The sequence below is a fragment of the Chanodichthys erythropterus genome, chromosome 24, assembly GCF_024489055.1.
Source record: "Chanodichthys erythropterus isolate Z2021 chromosome 24, ASM2448905v1, whole genome shotgun sequence".
Lineage (NCBI taxonomy): Eukaryota > Metazoa > Chordata > Actinopteri > Cypriniformes > Xenocyprididae > Chanodichthys > Chanodichthys erythropterus.
This window is the reverse complement of record NC_090244.1, coordinates 12650979-12670699: the sequence shown is the minus strand read 5'-3', so window position 1 is coordinate 12670699 and position 19721 is coordinate 12650979. Positions and strand designations below refer to the sequence as shown.

The window sequence follows — 19721 nt, the reverse complement described above, 5'->3', positions numbered from 1 at the left end:
ATTGATCATTAACCTCATTCAAAAGACACACGAGAAGCCAGCAGAACCCACAGGTGAACATGGCTCCCAAAAATCAAGCCGTAAATTGTATAGCCATGCTTAATATGTAAATGAAAGGGACGGGCACTTTGATATGGGACTTGAAGTCCTTAAAGTGCATGTCCAAATATATTTTGGGGCCATTAAAAGGCAATATTATGAGATCATGTGAAATATTCTCACTGACCTTTCTGCTGTGGAGAATCAGGACATGCAGGTGCAGAATCTGCAGGATCAGGCTTCTTGACTTCACTACAACAATATGCACATAAAGGACATGCGGTATTAGACGGGATGTATTTAGCTTTCACACAAATGATTCTTTTAATATAATAATTACATTTTTAGTAAATCAATAATTATTAATATTAAAAATGTTCACTCTAGATAAAGTGGAAATAACAGAGAACCTCAGTCTCATATGGGTCGAGACATTTTAAAGCTCCTTGTCATGGTAAATTCATTTTTTCACATTTAAAGTGAATCTTCTGAACCCACCTCATGTTTATGAGCTCTGTTGAGTCTGAGAGGGCCTGCACCTCTGGACTCTCAGCCGGAGCGCTGGGGTCCGACAGAGCCTTGGGTGGATTCTGAGTTCTGGAGTCTGACTCGGCTCCTGCGGGGTCCACGCACACACATGTGACAAACTCAATTCAGAAACGGGACCCCTGCTATCATGCTCTCTCTGCTGAGAAGTGACTACGAACCTTTAAAATATTTGTACATCACCAGCACAACCAATGATAATGATGATAATAAATAATAATAATAATAATAATAATAAATACATTTATTAATTTACTTACTAAAATTTATTGATATTATTATTATTATTATTATTATTATTATTATTATTAATACCACATAATAAATCAATTATTAATTTAATTATTTTAGTAATTTTATTTATTATATTATTAATACTGCATAATAACAATTATAATGATGATAATTATTATTATACAAAGCAAACTTCAAATCAATTATTATTTTAATTATTTTATTAATTTAATAATAATGATAATACATTTATTATTATTATTATTAATAATAAATTACTTTATTCATTTACATTATCATCATCATCATCATCACCACCACCTTCAAATCAATTATTAACTTTATTATTAATATAATAAGGATGAAGTAAATTCATAAAGTAAATAAGTTAATAATTGATTTGAAGGTGGTGTTGTAATGCTGAAGTAAATTAAGTAAAAATGTGTAATTTATTATTATTATTATTATTGAGAATAATAATAATAATAAATTACTTTATTACTACTTTTCCATTATTAATAATCATTATTATTATCGTTATTATTAGGTGGTATTAATAATAATTATTATTATAATAAATGAACTGAATTATTAAAATATTTAAAATATATTATATTACATTATTATAAATTATTAAAATATTTAAATAAATAATTGAATTATTATTATTATTATACCATATAATACATTTATTAAATTACTTAAATTTATTATTATTATTATTACTACATAAATCAATTATTAATAATTACTTTATTAATTTTATTTATTTATTATCATTATTAATAGTCCTTAATAATGATAATGATTATTATACAACGCAACACTGAAATCATCCTTATTTATAATAATAATAATAATAGTAATAATAATAATAATAAATGTATAATAATAATAATAATAATAATAATAATAATAATAATAATAATAATAATATTATTATTATTATTATTATTATTATTATTATTATTATTATTATTATTATTATTATTATTATTAGTAGTAGTAGAAGTAGTAGTAGTAGTAGTAGTAGTAGTAATAATAAATTACATTATTAATTTGCATCATTATCAACACAACCTTCAAATCAATTATTAACTTAATTACTTTATTATTAATATAATAAGGATGAAGTAAATTCATAAAGTAATTAAGTTAATAATTGATTTGAAGGTTGTGTTGTAATGAAGTAAATTAAGTAAAAAATGTGTAATTTATTATTATTATTATTATTGAGAATAATAATAAATTACTTTATTACTACTTTTTCATTATTAATTATAATAAATGTATTAATTTTCATCATTATTATCATTATTATTAGGTGGTATTAACAATGATGATTAATTAATAATAATAATAATAATAATAATAATAATAATAATAAATGAAAAAAAATATTTAAAATATATTATTAAATTATACATTATTAAAATATTTAAATAATTGAATAATAATTATTATTATTATATTATTATTATTATTATTATATTATTATTATTATTATTATACCATATAATACATTTATTAAATTACTTAAATTTATTATTATTATTATTATTATTATTATTTTTATTAATATTATTATTAATACCACATAACAAATCAACTATTAATAATTACTTTATTAATTTTATTTATTTATCATCATTATTAATAGTCCTTAATAATAATAATAATGATAATGATAATTATACAACGCAACACTGAAATCATCCTTATTATTAATAATAATAATAATAATAATAATAATAAAGAAAAAGTAACATTATTATTGTACTATAATAATAATAATAATAATAATAATAATAATAAAGCAAATTATTAAAATATTTACATTGATAACTGAATTATTATATGGTATTATGTGTTATTAATAATAATAATAATAATAAACCACATATCCCTAGAAAAGTACATTTCTAACTAAATTATAACTTGTAAAATGTTAAATGCAGACTTTAGTTGATGGCTATTTAAATGTCTTGTAAAAGCTGAATTCCTGTTTGAATGACAATATAAAGGTCACTGATCATTAGATGATGCTATTGTAAATGGTATGATGGTATGCCTAAATATGAACTAATTTCTTATCTCTTATTTAATGTAAATCAGACATTATAACCTCGAGAGACACTCCTTATGAACGGCTGTTTTGATTTAGCTCTCTTTCCCTCTAATACTCCATAATAGTCATATATATGCTGAATACTGTACTTAATACTGCACTTTTTGTGTGTCAAATGAGTTAAAGACAGAGCAGGAGCTCTTTAAAGATGTTATTCATATCCGTGAAAATGCATGGATATGAATAAATTCAATTAATTCAACCCTCATGCTCTGTTTGGTGTGTAAGAGACACAAGGACATTTTAATATCTTGATAAATATATCTGTGTCAGGTTATAATGGTATTTTTTTTCAAATGTATGTCAATCTCAACAGAACATGACGGTTAAATTAATTTAGTCTTTTTTTCATGATTATTCTGTATAATTTGAGTTCAGTTCAGTCACCAAAAAGCAGATAAAAGGACAGGATAGAAAAGACCCAAAAGAACCAAGATATGTGGGACAATATAAGAACTCAGACATAATTTGAAATGGGTCTGATGTATGTACCAAAAAAAAAAAAGTTGACATTCCAATGCTTTAAACCGTGGGATGTGAAGTTAAAAAGTGTGAAAAAACAAAAACAGGGAGGGTTATGTTTGTGAATATATTTGGCATAGGGTTATTGAGCTCTGGACTGTGATAGTTGTGTTACATTTCATATTAATTGCTTGGCAGTAAAATATATGTATTGAATTTTTCATCATTGCATTCGCATTGATGAATACAAACACTTTGGGACGGCTGTGGGTTACACAGTGAATCGGCAGACAAAAAGGCAGAAACAAACGTTTAGATTTAAAAATGCATTTATTTTATGCTTACAGACTTTAAATATGTTATAAATTACGATATACAGTCTTTCATTGTGAAATATACAAGAAATAGTAAGCTAAAATTTACAAAAAAACTATTAAAATTGTGCAAAACTAAAGTCTTCTTATATGACGACCTCAGTTTGTTTTTAGGAAAAGGAACAAGAAAGTGGTCTTACATGGGATTGGGATAGTAAAGCAGCCTCTGCAACAGAGAGGACAAAACACGGAGAGAAACAAGAAGGGGGGTTACTTTACGGGACGCGGCGTACTAGAAAAACAAGCGCATTCAAAAAGCATGCTGGGATAGTCAAGCGTACAAGCGCACTTCTGTTAGTATGTTAGCTCTGGGTACAAACAAACATAATACCGTCTTTCTGTGACCAAATGTTCATACATTAGACCCATGCTGCATTCACAAAAGTGGGGTTAATATTAGAGTTAAGGGATATGCAGGGAGCCAGTGCGAAGCCAAACAACCCGATCACCTGACCCATGCAGGCCAATCGCGTTCCTGCTCTCACGGTTCAGCCAATCAGAGGTTGGAGCATTGGAAACTTGAAACAGACTATGTATGATGTGGGAAAGGATGGGAAGAATGAAATATGAAGAGAAAGAGAGAAATTGCACTAAAAATCATCGGTGAATTTTGCAGAAGAACTATAATTATGCATGTTCAGTACACTTAGACACTGATAAAACAGTGCGAGAAAAAAACAAACACATTTTTAAAGCTTTACACCACACATTTAGTGGAATGTTTTAACACTGATTGAAGTTACCCTATTCACGCTGATCAATTTCCTCCACTTTTACATTACATATCAATGCATTTCACCAATAAAGACTATTTGCATTACATCACAAAGAAAAGAAAAAAAGCCGTTAACTACAAAAATAATGAACATTTCAACATCAACAAAAAAAGATAAAGCCTATCATATGTCTTCATTACAAAGTCATCAAAATGCATTTTTATACTGTTTGGCATTTCCATTGCACATAACAAAAGGGGAGATGCAAACTATAACGTTGCAGTAACGTTAACAGGCAGTTAGAATGAGCAGCAAACTCTTCTCAGTAAAGTGCTCTTAGTTGATCAGCTTTGGATCTTAATCGGATGAATATACGAACACTGAATGATTCTTAAACCCTGTAGGCCAATAAAGTTGCAGCTTAAAGGGACGGTTCACCCAAAAATGAAAGTTGTGTCGTCATTTACTCACCCTCAAGTCGTTCCAAACCTGAATGACTTTCTTCTTTTTGAATGTTTTTGTCCATGACTCTCATTGTATGTGCAAAACCACTTTTCATTTGTCATCTTTTGTGTTTCACAGAAGAAAGGTTTGAAGAGACATGAGGGTGAGTAAACAATTTTAATTTTGGGTGAACTGTCTCTTTAAGATGCTTAAAGGGATAGTTCCAAAAAAAAAAAAAAAAAAAAATTAATATCCTGTCATCATTTACTCACCCTTAAGTTGTTCCAAACCTGTAAAAAAAAAATTCTTCTCTTGGACATGAGATATTTTGAAGAACATCAACCAAACAGATGTGGGGGACCATCGATTTTCATAGTAGGTCAATGGTGCCCCAAAACTGCTTGGTAACATTTTTTAAAATATCTTCCTTTGTGTTCAGTAGAACAAAGAAATTTATACATGTTTGGAACAACTTGAAGGCGAGTAAATGATGACAGAACTTTCATTTTGGGGTGAACTATCCCTTTAACAAAATCTAGCTTTCGTACAAATCACATAATACTGTCAAATGTACCGAGAAAAAAACAAATATAGGCAAATAAACTAAGCATCGCAGTTTAAGGGACTGACCCGGTCTACAGTGTTTAAGAAACCCCCTCCATCGTCAGTCCAGCAGTACCGAGACCCCTTTAAGTCGGTCGGAGTGCCCGGTACTGCTCGAGCGACTCCATCATGCTCACTGGGGAGGGAGCGACGCCCTCTCGGCTCATCTGGCCTGTGATCTCATGCAGCACGTATATGAAGGGCACACCCAGACTCAGCAGCTCATAAAGGAATACATAGTCCTCCTGGCGCTCTCTGATGTGTAGCCCTACGGCCTGGGCCGCCTTATACATCCAGCGGGCAAGCTGGCGGGGCGAACCGAACAGTGTGCGGCCCACGTGCAGTGGCCAGTGCAGACCTTTCCTAATAAGGGAAGTCAGGGTACCTGAGGGCTGGCTGCGGAGGCCGTCGGTGGCCGTGTAATCAGTACTAGCACTGGATGAGGGTCTGCTGCCTCCGTTGATCTGTGTGATGTAATGATGATGATGTAAATATACAGAAGAGGACAGTAATATTTACAATACACTAGAAGTTACATATAACTTTAACTTTTGTAATGTAATATATAATGTAACGTATAATGTAATATATAATGTAACTTGATCTAAAATTACTTAATGTGCAAAGGATACTGCAAGTGGTTATTAATATTAGTGATTTAATAATGCATAATTATAATAACATGACTGACTAATAATAATCATAGCAATAAATAATAATGATATATTAATAATAGTAATAATAAATAACAACATGACTGAACAATAAGTTATTATTAAATTTAGATTAATATTGTTGATATTAATAAGAATAATGATAACTATAATTAATTATATTGCTTATTATTTTACTAATTACTAATTATATAGTATTATAAATAATAAGCATAATAAATAATATAATGCTAATAATATTATTTTATAATACTAATAAATGACAATTATAACATGAATACTAATAATAAATTATATATTATATATTATAAATAACAACATCAACATGACTGAATAATAATTATTAATTAAGCTATTGTTATTGTTATTATAATTAACAAATCTACATTATTATTATTATTATTATTATTATTATTATTATTATTATTATTATTATTACTACTGTTACTATTAATAATAACTAATTGTATAATACTATAAATAATATCAGCATAATATTTTCATTTTATAATAATAATAATAATAATAATAATAATAAATCATAGTTATAATAACAACTGAATAACAATAATAGTTATTAGCTATTAACAAATCTAGATTATTATTATTGTTATTGCTGTTAGCATTATTATTAATAAACAACTATATTTATAGTATTATAAAATTAGTGTTGTCTACAGTTAATAATAATAGCTAATAATTAATTATAATTGTTATTCAGTTATATTGTTATTATAACTATCATAAATTATTATTAAAAAATTAAAATATGCTATGCTGATATTAACTAATAATTTTATAATACTAGAAAATAATATCAGCATAACAATGATAATATTTTCATTTTATAATAATAATAATAATAATAATAATAATTAGAACAACATGACTGAAAAATATTATAAATTATTATTGTTATTATTAAATCATAGATTAATAAATACATTAAATCTAGATTATTATTATTATTATTATTAATAATAATAATAATAATAATAATAATTATTATTATTATAATAGTGTTCACTTAATGTCAGCAATTTTGTGTGTGCCTCATTTGATATTAAATAAAAAAAAGATTATGCTGTGAAAATAAAAAATAATTTAAAAAAATAATTAAATTCTGATCGCAGCATTCTACAGTCAAATATTTTTGCATAATGAACTCTAAACTGTATAACTGACTTATTGGTTGACCACATCTGTTTAATAAAAAAATATTAACATTACCTCTCCTCTTCGATGCCTACTGCTGATTTTTCGCTGAGAAAAGTGCAACTTGCAGTAAAAAGTGCCTGCAAAAAAAAAAAAAAAAAAAATTCATAAGTAAACAATTTTCTCTATTCAATACTATAGCAGTCGAATGAATAAAAACGTCATTATAAATTCAATCCTCATGAATAACGTACCTTGGTTGGAGTCAAAGGCATGACCACCCAGACGCAGCGTGCAGCTGCAGATGTTACAGCGGAAACACTCTCTGTGGAAGAAGTATCCCTCCGCACTGAGTCGCTCCATTATGTACACACGCTTCTTACAGAAGTGACAGGTGTCGCTGCCGCCCAGACCCGGAGGAAACTCCTTCCGCATGCTGGTCTGAAACACAACATCATCTATGAAATTATGGGGAAAGGGATACCAAAAATTTAGCTGTTACAATACCGTTCTGATACACTACATTGAGATTGGACATAAAAATAAATGGCATGCTGAAGTATTTTGCCATATTACTTGCACTGATCAGCTGTTTTAATGGAAAATTAGGGCAAAACCTACTAGGAAACCACTTAGTCCTTGAAGTAAAAGACCACAAATACAAGTTTGCAGGTCAATTTCACAGTGTACCCATCACACAAGATGAAAAGGCCATAATATTCTGTTAAATCAGTCAATAAATCAATGATTAAACTAAAGGATTGAGTAATTTCCTGACAAAAATGAGCCAAAAAGCTTTTCTGCCCCAGATTCTCCACACCTTCTGGCCTCTCTCTGTGGACAAAGACTCTCTTAACTTAGAAAATGTCACAAAGTTGTGGCCGTCAGCAAAAGAACATGCACTTTTTCAAGCTTCTTTCCCCTTTTTACAGATCACAAGATTTAAACACATCTGTTTACATTAAAAAAAAACAACTGAGAAATGAAAGAAAAACTCATGACGTTGGCCTACATCCTGCGGCTGTAACTTTGCAATAGAGACAATCTTTGTTGGGAACATGAAATGACTTCTGATTCACATGAAAAAAAGAACATCAAGTCTCCTCTTTATTTTTGAGGATTCTGTAGCCTGAAGAAACAAACATTGTCATCTTGTCCCGGGACGGAAGGTGCTTACCAGCGAGAGGGTAAAAGGGTTGTTAGGTCTGTGATCGGTCTCATACAAGATGGCCAATGTAGCTGCTTTAACCCCAATGGCAGAGGAAACCTTCCCCACTGTTCTCTAGCAAACAGTAGTGAAGAGATGATGAAAAGCAAGGAAAGAAAGAATAGAAAGTAAATGCAAATGGAAATCAGGAAAAAGAAGAAAAAAAAAGTGGAAAAACTGTAGTGGAGAGTCATTTTTTTGGTCTCTGGGTCATATGTCCATGGCCCCTTTTAATTGTTTACTAACTAGAGAATATTATATAGAAATATTCATTTTACATCCATCTCATTTCTCCATGTTATAGGGACATAAAGCAATAAAAACCCTTTAAGTACATCTTAAAACATCTTAAAAATTGTCATGCCTGGAAATCGTGCAAGAAATGTGCAACCTGACCCTGGTTACAAGTCAATTAATTTTCTGAATCATACAAAATAAACATCAAGAATGTTTATGTCATGCAAGTTTAAGGTCTGTTTGTTGTTTTGCTTTTAATTCATTTTAATTCAGGCAGCAGTAAGGACGTACGTCCACAACACAGCAGCTTGAATACCTGTTTGGAGGGGTCAAGGCACTCTACACGTCTGATTTCACTGCGATCTGCGTGTTTATCGTGGTTCAGCTCTGTTTCTGAATCTTCACTGCACTACAACCAATGGGAAAATGCCTTTTAACGTTAATTACTTTCAGGCTCTAACACAAACTGAGCGTTTGAATTCTGTGATGGTCTGAGAGCTCCTGAAATTACCACTAATCACATGATGTTTTACCTGCTTGTGTTGGACTGAAGGAACAGGAGACAGAAGACAGGAGAGAGTAGAGCGTTCTGTGATAGTGTGGACTGAGGAAGTTTTAGAAGGAGGAGGAGAAGAAACAGCAGGAGGAGTTTCATCTGCCTGTGTGAGGACAGCAGAGAGATGAAGAAAAAAAGAAATGCAACCCCCATATTATTCAGGCACCGAACAATGAAAGATGACAAAAAAAGGACAGATATAAAAAAACAACAACAATAATAATAATAATAATATAATGTAATTATTGATTTTATTACACTCGTATAATAATAATAATAATATAATGTAATTATTGATTTTATTACACTCGTAGTAGTAGTAGTATACTACTACCAACAACAACAAAAGAATCAGTTATTATTGTTGCTAATATTACTACGGAAGAGGATTAGGGCCAAGCAATAACAAAATAAAACCATCTCGAGATTAAAGTTGTTAAATTACGAGAAAAAACTCGTAAAAAAAAAAAAAAAAAAAAAATTGAGATAAAATGTTCAGAATACAGTCATTAAATTACGTGAAAAAAAGCCGTTAAATTACGAATTTCTCATAATTTAATGACTTTTTTCTTGTAATTTAACGACTTTTCCTCGTAATTTAATGACTTTTTTCTCATAATTTAATGGCATTTTTCTCATAATTTAACGAATTTGTTCTCGTAATTTAACGACTTTTTTCTCGTTATTTTAAAGAGTTTATTCTCAACATTTTATCTCGACCTTTTTCTCGAAATTTAATTAGTTTATTCTCAACATTTTATTTAGTTTTTTCCTCGAAATGTAACGAGTTTTTTCTCGTAATTTAACAAGTTTATTCTCAACATTTTATTTCGACTTTTTTCTTGAAATTTTATGAGTTTTTTCTCGTAATTTAACAACTTTTTTCTCGTAGTTTAATGAGTTTATTCTCAACATTTTATTTAGACTTTTTTCTCAATTTTATGTTTTTTCTCATAATTTAATGACTTTTCTCGTAGTTTAACGAGTTTATTCTCAACATTTTAACAACTTTAATCTCGAGATGGTTTTATTTTTTATTATTGCTTGGCCCTAATCCTCTTCCGTATATTACAGTATTAAATTACATATTTATTGTTATTATTGTAGATATTAATAGTATTAATACAGTATTATAATAAATATTTAATGTTAAAATAAATAACTACTAAAAATATTAGGAGTGATGATAATAATTAATCTTATTAATATTACGTAGCTAATATTGAATTGAGACAATATTTGAATATTTATTGTTATAATATATACATATATAAATGAACACTACTACTACTACTACAACATTAATCAGTTATTATTGTAGCTAATGCTACAGTACTGCATTAAATATTGTTAGAAATAAAAATATTGTTATTGTAGCTAATATTAAATATTTATTGTTAAAATAAATAAATTACAACTACTAGTAGTAATAATCTATTGTTACTGTGTAGCTAATATTGAAATTATAAAGTATTACTTTAAATATTTATTGTTATATTACATACATATAAACAAACAATTCTACAATAAATAATAATAAACAATTAGTTTAATTTTCAAATGTAGCTTAATATTAACATTGCAATAATATTAGTGGGTTAATAATAATAATAATAATAATAATAATAATAATATTATTGGTTAAGTAACCATCAGTTATACATATCTTAAAATAATCATATTGGTCTCTATAGTAGCGAATGAAAAAGCGAAAGAAAGGGAGAACAGAGGGCTCCATTCAGAAAAGCGTCCAACCGCAACATGCCTATTTTATGCATTCCTGATTAGTTCTGCTGAAATGAAAGCGTGCTGACCAAACAAACTGTTCTCAAACTTCTTCTGCTTCAGTTGTTGTGTTCAATAATTATATAAGTCGGGATGAAAAAGGAAAGGTCACTGTAAATAAAGCATGGAGAGAAAGACGCTGGCATATTTAAGTCCTTATTCCTCTGAAGTTCTTTCAACCTCTGAGAGGAAAAATCCCTCATGAGGTCAAGTAAGGCCAAACTAACTGAGTCCAAGATGAAATGTTATAGATATGGAGGTTATAGTCCGGCCAAAGACCAAAAGCACTCAGTTTGCATACTCACTTGTTAAAAATTAAAATAGCCACTGAGGTTTTGTGAACACACAGCAAGCAGGGCTGTACCATCATGCTCTAATATTAGTGATTCGCTCTTTGCGTTTCACCTGAGGTTGAGGTGGTTTGCCAGTGAACAGACAGCTCAGTTGCTGAGCTCGCTCTTTAATGCTCTTTTTGTTGAACTGTCTAGAAATTTCAGCCTGCACTTTTCTCTGCAAATAATTCGAAGGCAAATGAGACAGAAAGCATCACAAAACAAAAAGGAAAGTAAAACCATGAATATAATAATAATCTAAATGTATTTATGCATTTTAAAATGAATTTTGAATTTTAAAATAAAATTATTTTATTGTGTTATGGGTGGTTGCCAGGGCGTTACTATGCAGCTTTTAAAGTGTTTTAATTTGTCTATTCTAGAAATGTAATAGGTTTGGATTCATGCATCGCACCATTCACCTGACTGACTTCCTCTTCCAGCTTCTGCAGGCATTGCAACATCCCGCCCAGGGCTGGTGTGAATGGCGGGAGTGAATCTGAGGGGTCTGCCGTCGATGAGGGCAGGTGAGAAACCGACTGGAGCACTTTGAAGGGAATGTGAGGAGATCTTGGACGAGACTCGCTGGTTTGATAACTTGAGGGAATTTCAGTGTTTTTGTAGTTGGACTGGATTTCTGTGTGCTCGTGAGTCTCGTTCCCCGTGTGGGATTCAAGCAGTCTTAGATAAGGAGATGGCTGAAAGGACACAGGTGACAATTTGGGCAAAGTTGAAGCCAGATTCACTAATTATTAGGGATGCATGATATAAAAGAGCCATATCAGTTATCGGCCAATATTACAGTTTTTTTTTTTTTTATAATCATAATGGTAGATATTGGAATATTTTAATTGTCCGTGCTTCTTTCCTCTGTTTTTACATTTGATTATTTTTGCTGGCATTTAATCTGTAAAAACAGTAACAATTTAATCATTTAAAAATGATTTTAAATTATTAAATTAATAATAATTAGTTATAATTTAATAACACTTAAAAAAAATCTCAAATCTCTAAATGAATACCCATTTTTCATTCTCCTCATTTTAATGGTGTGATGCTTAAATTTACTTGTAGCAATTTATTTTAGTTTTAAATTTATAAAAAAATATAATTTTTAAATTTTATTTTAATTCATTACATTTTATTTTAAACATTTTAAATTAAATATTTTTACTAAATTTGTTTTTATATTTTTTTAAATAAAATTTAAGAGCCATATCAGTTATCGGCCAATATTACAGTTTTTTTTTTTTAATGATCATAATGGTAGATATTGGAATATTTTAATTGTTCGTGCTTCTTTCCTCTGTTTTTACATTTGATTATTTTTGCTGGCACTTAATCTGTTAAAACATTAACAATGTAGTCATTTAAAATAATTATTTTAAATTATTAAATTAATAATATTAAATAATAATTTAATAATTCTTAAAATGAATCTCAAATCTCTAAATGAATATCCATTTTTCATTATTTTAATGTTGTGATGCTTAAATTTACTTGTAGCAATTTATTTTAGTTTTAAATTTATATAAAAAAATTATTTTAATTTATTACATTTTATTTTAAACATTTTAAATTAAATATTTTACTAAATTGTTTTAATTTTTTTTAAATAAAATTTAAAAAGTGTATAATTTGACTATCAGCAATAACGTGAGAATAATTATTGGCCTATTGATATAGATGCATGTATCGGTGCATCCCTAAAATTTGAAATAAATGTTCTGACAAAATCATATCACATGGGTCACTGTGATTTTGCCAAGTAAAACATGTTCCTAGATTAACATATTTTGCTAGGGATGCGCGATATATCGGCCACCATATCGGTATCGACCGATATGTGTTTATTTATCGTTCTGATAAGAAAATTTAGCCGATATATTATGCATTATTTCCTTAAACTGAGAAACTAGTTTTGAATTGCTTTAAATATGATTGAAATCACTTCAAAAAGGAAAATACAGTGCAACATACAGCCAAGTCTATCATATATGCTGCATAATATTATAATAAGAACATTATAATTGTGTGCTTCAGACATGGCTTTTGATGGTGAGACGTTTGTTTTTGTAATCGGGCTCTCAAAAATGATTTTGATTTATATTTATCAGCCAATATATCGGTTATCGGCTTTCCAAATATAAAGTATTATCGGTATTGGCCAAAATTTTCATATCAGTGCATCCCTAGAAAATGCAGTGCCAACCCTATTCCTAGCCATAAACCTAAACCATAACTTATCCCTAAAATAGGAGGGAAATGATAAATGAAAAACACTGATGTAGAAGCAAAATCCCTGGTTTTAAGCCTAAACTTGACAAACTGTAATCTGATTGGTTGATCAGAATGTTGTTCCAGGATCATTAAACATGTACTTGTTGAAATCACATTCACTATACCACATGAATGACATCAATTTAAAATGATTTACACAAGTAGAATGTGTTCCTGGATCAACATCCACTGGAACATGGAATGACCGAATACGGAAAACACATTCGCAGTCACTGATTGATAGGAATGTTATTCTAGAAACAATGTCAATCTAGCGATGCGGTCTACTCATGTAAATCATGTGTCGTTGATGTGCGTCACCTCAGCAGTGAACACACACGTGGAATCATGTGATCATATGCATGTGATTGTGGGTAATGCGGAATGACGTTTCGCACGCTGGCTGAGCATACCTGCCATTTTGGTTTGGTTTGGAGCGGAGAGGGGGTGGGCTGGCTCTTAGGTTTGGCGAAGCGAGGGTTTTCACTCATGTCCAGAGATACGGGCTTGTCAGCAACAGAGTCAGTCTCAGATTCAGACTAGTTTCGGTAACATTGCACCAGAGGAGATAGAAGATGCAGAAAGAAATGGAACAGAAAAAAAAGATCAGAGGAAAGCTGAAAGAGCCACAGGAAAAGGAAAGCAAGTGAAAAGGCCCATTCACACTATGAATGATGACTATGAAGAAAACTATAACAATAACTATATTAGCGTCCATTCCAAGTATGAGCTTCAGTTATGCCGTCTGCCACTTTAAATGCTCAAGCTCTTTAAATTCTGGTGGATTCTGATTGGCTGTCATTGCTTTTATTGTTCATCAGCTATTCTTTTATATTTAGAACTATATCTTTATCTTTACAGTTATCGTCCTTGGTGTGAATGAGCCTTAAGAGCAGAACAAATTAATGAAACGGTATGAAATGCTTAAAACCTCAGATTGGCTTATGATCAACTTCTCAACTGCACAGCAAAAAAAAAAAAAAAATGTTCATTAGATGTTCATATTCAGTTATGGAGTATTAACGCTCCATGAGTGACCTACATCCTTTAAGCCTATAATTGAGCAGCCAGAACATTTAATGACCATTGCTAATCTCAAAAAAGGAAAGCCAGCAGGAAAAAAAAGAAGAAAAAAAAACAGCATCCTGACTGTGAAAAATCACAATTACACTGCATTAAGGGATTACAACTACAGTCAAAACATTTAGTCTTCTGATTTCAACCTTTTTCTTGAAAAAAAAAAATAAAAAAAAAATACTATACATACCTATAAAAATATGTATCATATCTACATAAAATATCTGACAAACTAAGAATGATATTCTTTTTTACTGACTGGTTCTATTGATTCATTTTAGGCTAATCTTTGATTTCACATTTGACACTCATTGGTAACATTTTACAAGGTTTTACTCTGTTTAATACATTAAAAATGAACAATGTTTACAGCAAATATTTATCTACGTTGATTTATAAATACACAGTTGTTCATATTTAAAGGTGCCATAGAACGTCCTTTTAAAAAGATGTAATATAAGTCTAAGGTGTCCCCTGAATGTGTCTGAAGTTTCAGCTCAAAATAACCCATAGATTTTTTTTATTCATTTTTTTAACTGCCTATTTTGGGGCATCATTAAATATGCGCTGATTCAGGCTGCGGCCCCTTTAATTCTCGTGCTCCCCGCCCCCGGAGCTCACGCTTGCCTTAAAACACCATAAACAAAGTTCACACAGCTAATATAACCCTCAAAATGGATCTTTACAAAGTGTTCGTCATGCAGCATGTCTAATTGCGTCAGTATGGTATTTATGGTATTTATGAATTATACAGACTGCAAGTGTTTAAAAATGAAAATAGCGACGTCTCTTGTCTCCGTGAATACAGTAAGAAACGATGGTAACTTTAACCACATTTAACAGTACATTAGCAACATGCTAACGAAACATTTAGAAATACAATTTACAAATATCATTAAAAATATCATGTAATCATGGATCATGTCAGTTATTATTGCTCCATCTGCCATTTTTCGCTATTGTTCTTGCTTGTTTACCTAGTCTGATGATTCAGCTGTGCACAGATCCAGATGTTAATACTGGCTTTTCTAACGCCTTGAACATGGGCTGGCATATGCAAATATTGGGGGCGTACATATTAATGATCCCGACTGCTACGTAACAGTCGGTGTTATGTTGAGATTCGCCTGTTCTTCAGAGGTCTTTTAAACAAACGAGATTTATATAAAGGAGGAAACAATGGAGTTTGAGACTTACTGTATGTCGTTTCCATGTACTGAACTCTTGTTATTACTAACTACGCCAGGGTAAATTCAATTTTTAATTCTAGGGCACCTTTATTATTGTATTAGTTTTTATGTAATCAATCTATAAATATTCAGTAGTCAAACTTATTGCGAAGTGTTAAAAACCCAGTATTATACAAAAAAACTAAACAGACATTTATCAAAGTACATTCAAATCTTTTTTCATCCAACAGCCCAACAATCTTAAGAAAAAAAATCCTAAATTCACAGCATGTCAATCTTGTACACACTTTCATCTAAGACCAAACCACCACTTTCATCTAAGACCAGGCATGTTTTGAAATGCACCGTCATGCATCCAAATTCAAAATATCATGTGTTGCTCAGATTCTGCATCTGATGAACCAGAGGATTTACTTTCACTGCACAAAGACAGTTATTCATTTGGGATTACAGGCACGGTTAAGGAGCCGGATTAGATCTGAGATCCCTGCTGCTCGTTCTACTGACTCCAGAGTATCTGTACCACATGAGCAGTTTAGGGTCCAAGTTTCTGAAATAGGAAAATGACTGACTACAAGACAAAAGATGACTCTGATACTCCAAAATAAAGGAGCTAAATCTTGGAAATTCTTAAGAACCATAGATGTAGAAATGTCTCCTGATAGACATATCTGCTGCTTTAAGATAGAAAAAAAAGATAGATGTGGAGCCATACCTGTCTGCGCAAACCAGAGCTTGGCGCATTCTCCTCAAACCTGGCCAGCAGCTGAGTTGCCATGGAGCGCACCTTATTTTCCTTCTGTTCCTCTCTCTCACCTACAGGGGGTGCACTCTGATTGGACATTAGCTGGGGAAAGAAGCAGACCAATTAGGGGAAGTAAAGCAATAAACTGAACATTTAGAAAGAAAACGCATTCAATACCAAAAGGGCAAGTTATAATACCTCCTCCAGGTGACTGCTGGCCTTCTTCCTCTTTTTGTTTGTGTCATTGTCTTCAAACTTCTTATCAACCTTGGGATAAAGAAGTGGTATAGTGTTTTACATCATTAGGGATGGATGTAGGTTTAGTTTACATTGGTTAAAGGATAAAAATGCTACCTTTGGGATTCTCTTCCGTGGGAGTGTGTTATTTATCGAGTTGTACAGAGAGTTTGCAGTCTTTGATGAATAGTCTTCATTATTTGCATCAGTCTCTTTGGGTACACCTACAAACAGAACAGAAACTCTTTAGCCTCACACTTCAATGTGTGTTATGTCAATGAAAATGAACAAGAAATACTACACCTGCAAGATCCTAACATGCACCTCTAATATTACACTCACTGGCCACTTTATTAGGTACACGGTTTCAAGTGCTTGTGAACGCAAATATCTAAACAGCCCATCACATGGCAGCAACTCAATGCATTTAGGCATGTAGACATGGTCAAGACGATCTGCTGAAGTTCAAACTGAGCCTCAGAATGTGGAAGAAAGGTGATTTAAGTGACTTTGAACGTGGCAAGGTTGTTGATGCCAGATGGGCTGATCTACTGGGATTTTCACGCACAACCATCTCTAGGGTTCACAGAGAAAGGTCTGGAAAAGATAAATTATCCAGTGAGCGGCAGTTCTTTGGGCGAAAATGTCTTGTTGATGCTATAGGTCAGAGGAGAATAGCCAGACTGGTTTGAGCTGATAGAAAGGCAACAGTAACTCACATAACACTCGTAACAACCGAACTCTGCAGAAGAGCTTCTGAACCTTGAATCCGTGTTCAGGCAGTTGCTAGTGTTGTAATGGTGTGGTGGTATTTTCTTGCACACTTTGTACCAACTGAGCATCACTGAAACGCCACAGCCTACCTGAGTATTGTTGCTGACCATGTTCATCCCTTTATGACCACAGTGTACCTATCGCCATGTCACAAAGCTCAAATCATCTCATACTGGTTTCTTTACATTACAATGAGTTTACTTTACTTTACTCAAATGACCTCCACAGTCATCAGATCCCAATCCAATAGGTTGTTTGCACATGACGTCACAGCAGCAGCGCGAATGAGACTGGAGGGCAGGGAGTGTATTTTCTATATAGGAATCCTATCAAAAACTCAAAATTCGTATGTTTTGCGTCGTTTATGGTTGCTCAAATCGTTAAAATCAAGAACCCAGAAGGTGTTTATATCGTTTACATAACTTATACCGTTTTTTATAACTTATATCGTTTTTTTTAACTTTAAAAGTCGTCGCCTTTATTAGCGTTTTGCGTCTGCTGATACTGAAATTAATATGAATACCTGCTTACCTTATTTGTTTTTGACTTGGTTAAATATCCACATTCTTCATGGTATCGTTTGCAGGGAAGAGAATAAGCTATTTTATCCCACTGAATGATAATTTGGTGTTTTCACTTCAGTTTTGTAGTTTTCCGTTCACAATGTTGATCTGGTTACCATGAGAACAGTGTCACGCGCTGCTGCTTCAGCCATTATATGGTAGAAAATGTCCAAATAAATAAATGTTTAACAAGCTGACAGAAGTCGATTCAACAACAAAGACAACGCTTTCAAAAACATTCAGCTATGTGATTATTTTATTGAGCGAGGGAGTGGGTTAAATCAGTGACATTATTAAGGGGGTCGCACACCGGACGCGAAGCTCGGCGCCGCGCAGCGCCACGCCGCGTCTCAGGTATCTCACACCGGCCGCGCACATTATATACGCGCGAGCTCAATTTTGACTCGACTCCTGATAGAAGAGCTGCACAATGGGAGTGTTTTACGTCAACAAGGAAACGTTACATGCCTATGCTTTAATATTTCGCACTGAGGTTAGTGTACATGGAAAAATGGCACAACAAAGCAAAAGGAAAGAAAATGCTAAGTTTATTATACATTTTTAGACTGGGTGAAGTCAGTATGTACATTAACGATGATTTGAGAGAAATATAATATACATTTAATGTAAAATGTACATGGCGCTGTGTGGCGCGGCAGGATTTTAAACAACTTCGTTGCTGGGCGCCGCGGACAGGCGCCGAATGTCGCCGCCTGTGTGCGTACTCTCATAGAAAACAATATGCGTTCGAATTTTAAAGACGTAGCGCGACGTTGCGCGGCGCCGAGCTACGCGTCCGGTGTGCGACCCCCTTTAGATTTGATATACGGCGTCACCTCCTCAACCTGCTTCCTTTACGTGTTTTTACACGTATAAAAGGCAACAATTGTATTACACTGTCCAGTTTTTTCTTTGAACGATGATGTGAGCTCCTGTTGCAATTCTCGATTCAGCATAAATTTTTCACAATCGCGACAGAAAATCAAAAATACTGCCCTAACTTCACTAGCAGAAAGGCAGCGCTATGTAAACAAACCCAGACTAGATCTGAACGCGGCGTGACGGCAGCTTCACATCCTCTATATCTACCTCCTCGATGGCAGGAAAGTCTCATCTTCATAACATAAAGATCACGTCCAACATGTTGTGCTTTTCTGTTTATATCTTTCTAAATCAACACAGAAAGGACTTTTCTCCATCTCTTCCAGTCTAATTTTCTCTGCTTGCCCTCCACTGGTATTTCGCGCGTCACCAGAACCACGTGATTGCAAACAAACTATTGAGCACCTTTGGGATGTGGTGGAATGGGAGATTTGCATCATGGATGCGCAGCCAACAAATCTGTAGCAACCGCGTGACGCGA

General features: G+C 32.1%; 1 protein-coding gene across 15 annotated transcripts in view; it reads right to left on the bottom strand.

Annotated features, from left to right (window-relative positions):
* The window catches only part of mical2b (microtubule associated monooxygenase, calponin and LIM domain containing 2b), a 66897-nt gene that overhangs the window by 16624 nt on the left and 30552 nt on the right, over window positions 1–19721 (bottom strand). For 2 of the 15 annotated variants that reach the window (XM_067378866.1, XM_067378867.1), the window contains exons 14-27: window positions 17139–17245; window positions 16983–17051; window positions 16755–16886; window positions 14186–14311; window positions 11915–12190; window positions 11566–11670; window positions 9353–9478; window positions 9136–9228; window positions 8553–8657; window positions 7630–7816; window positions 7451–7515; window positions 5932–6010; window positions 538–655; window positions 227–291 (exon numbers count right to left, since the gene is read on the bottom strand). In XM_067378866.1, the coding sequence (XP_067234967.1) occupies window positions 227–291; window positions 538–655; window positions 5932–6010; window positions 7451–7515; window positions 7630–7816; window positions 8553–8657; window positions 9136–9228; window positions 9353–9478; window positions 11566–11670; window positions 11915–12190; window positions 14186–14311; window positions 16755–16886; window positions 16983–17051; window positions 17139–17245 (1653 nt within the window). Of the gene's footprint in view, window positions 1–226; window positions 292–537; window positions 656–2728; window positions 6011–7450; window positions 7516–7629; window positions 7817–8552; window positions 8658–9135; window positions 9229–9352; window positions 9479–11565; window positions 12191–14185; window positions 14312–16754; window positions 16887–16982; window positions 17052–17138; window positions 17246–19721 lie in introns of those variants that run through there. The other 13 variants (XR_010893857.1, XM_067378874.1, XM_067378868.1 and 10 more) reach the window with 13 other exon arrangements.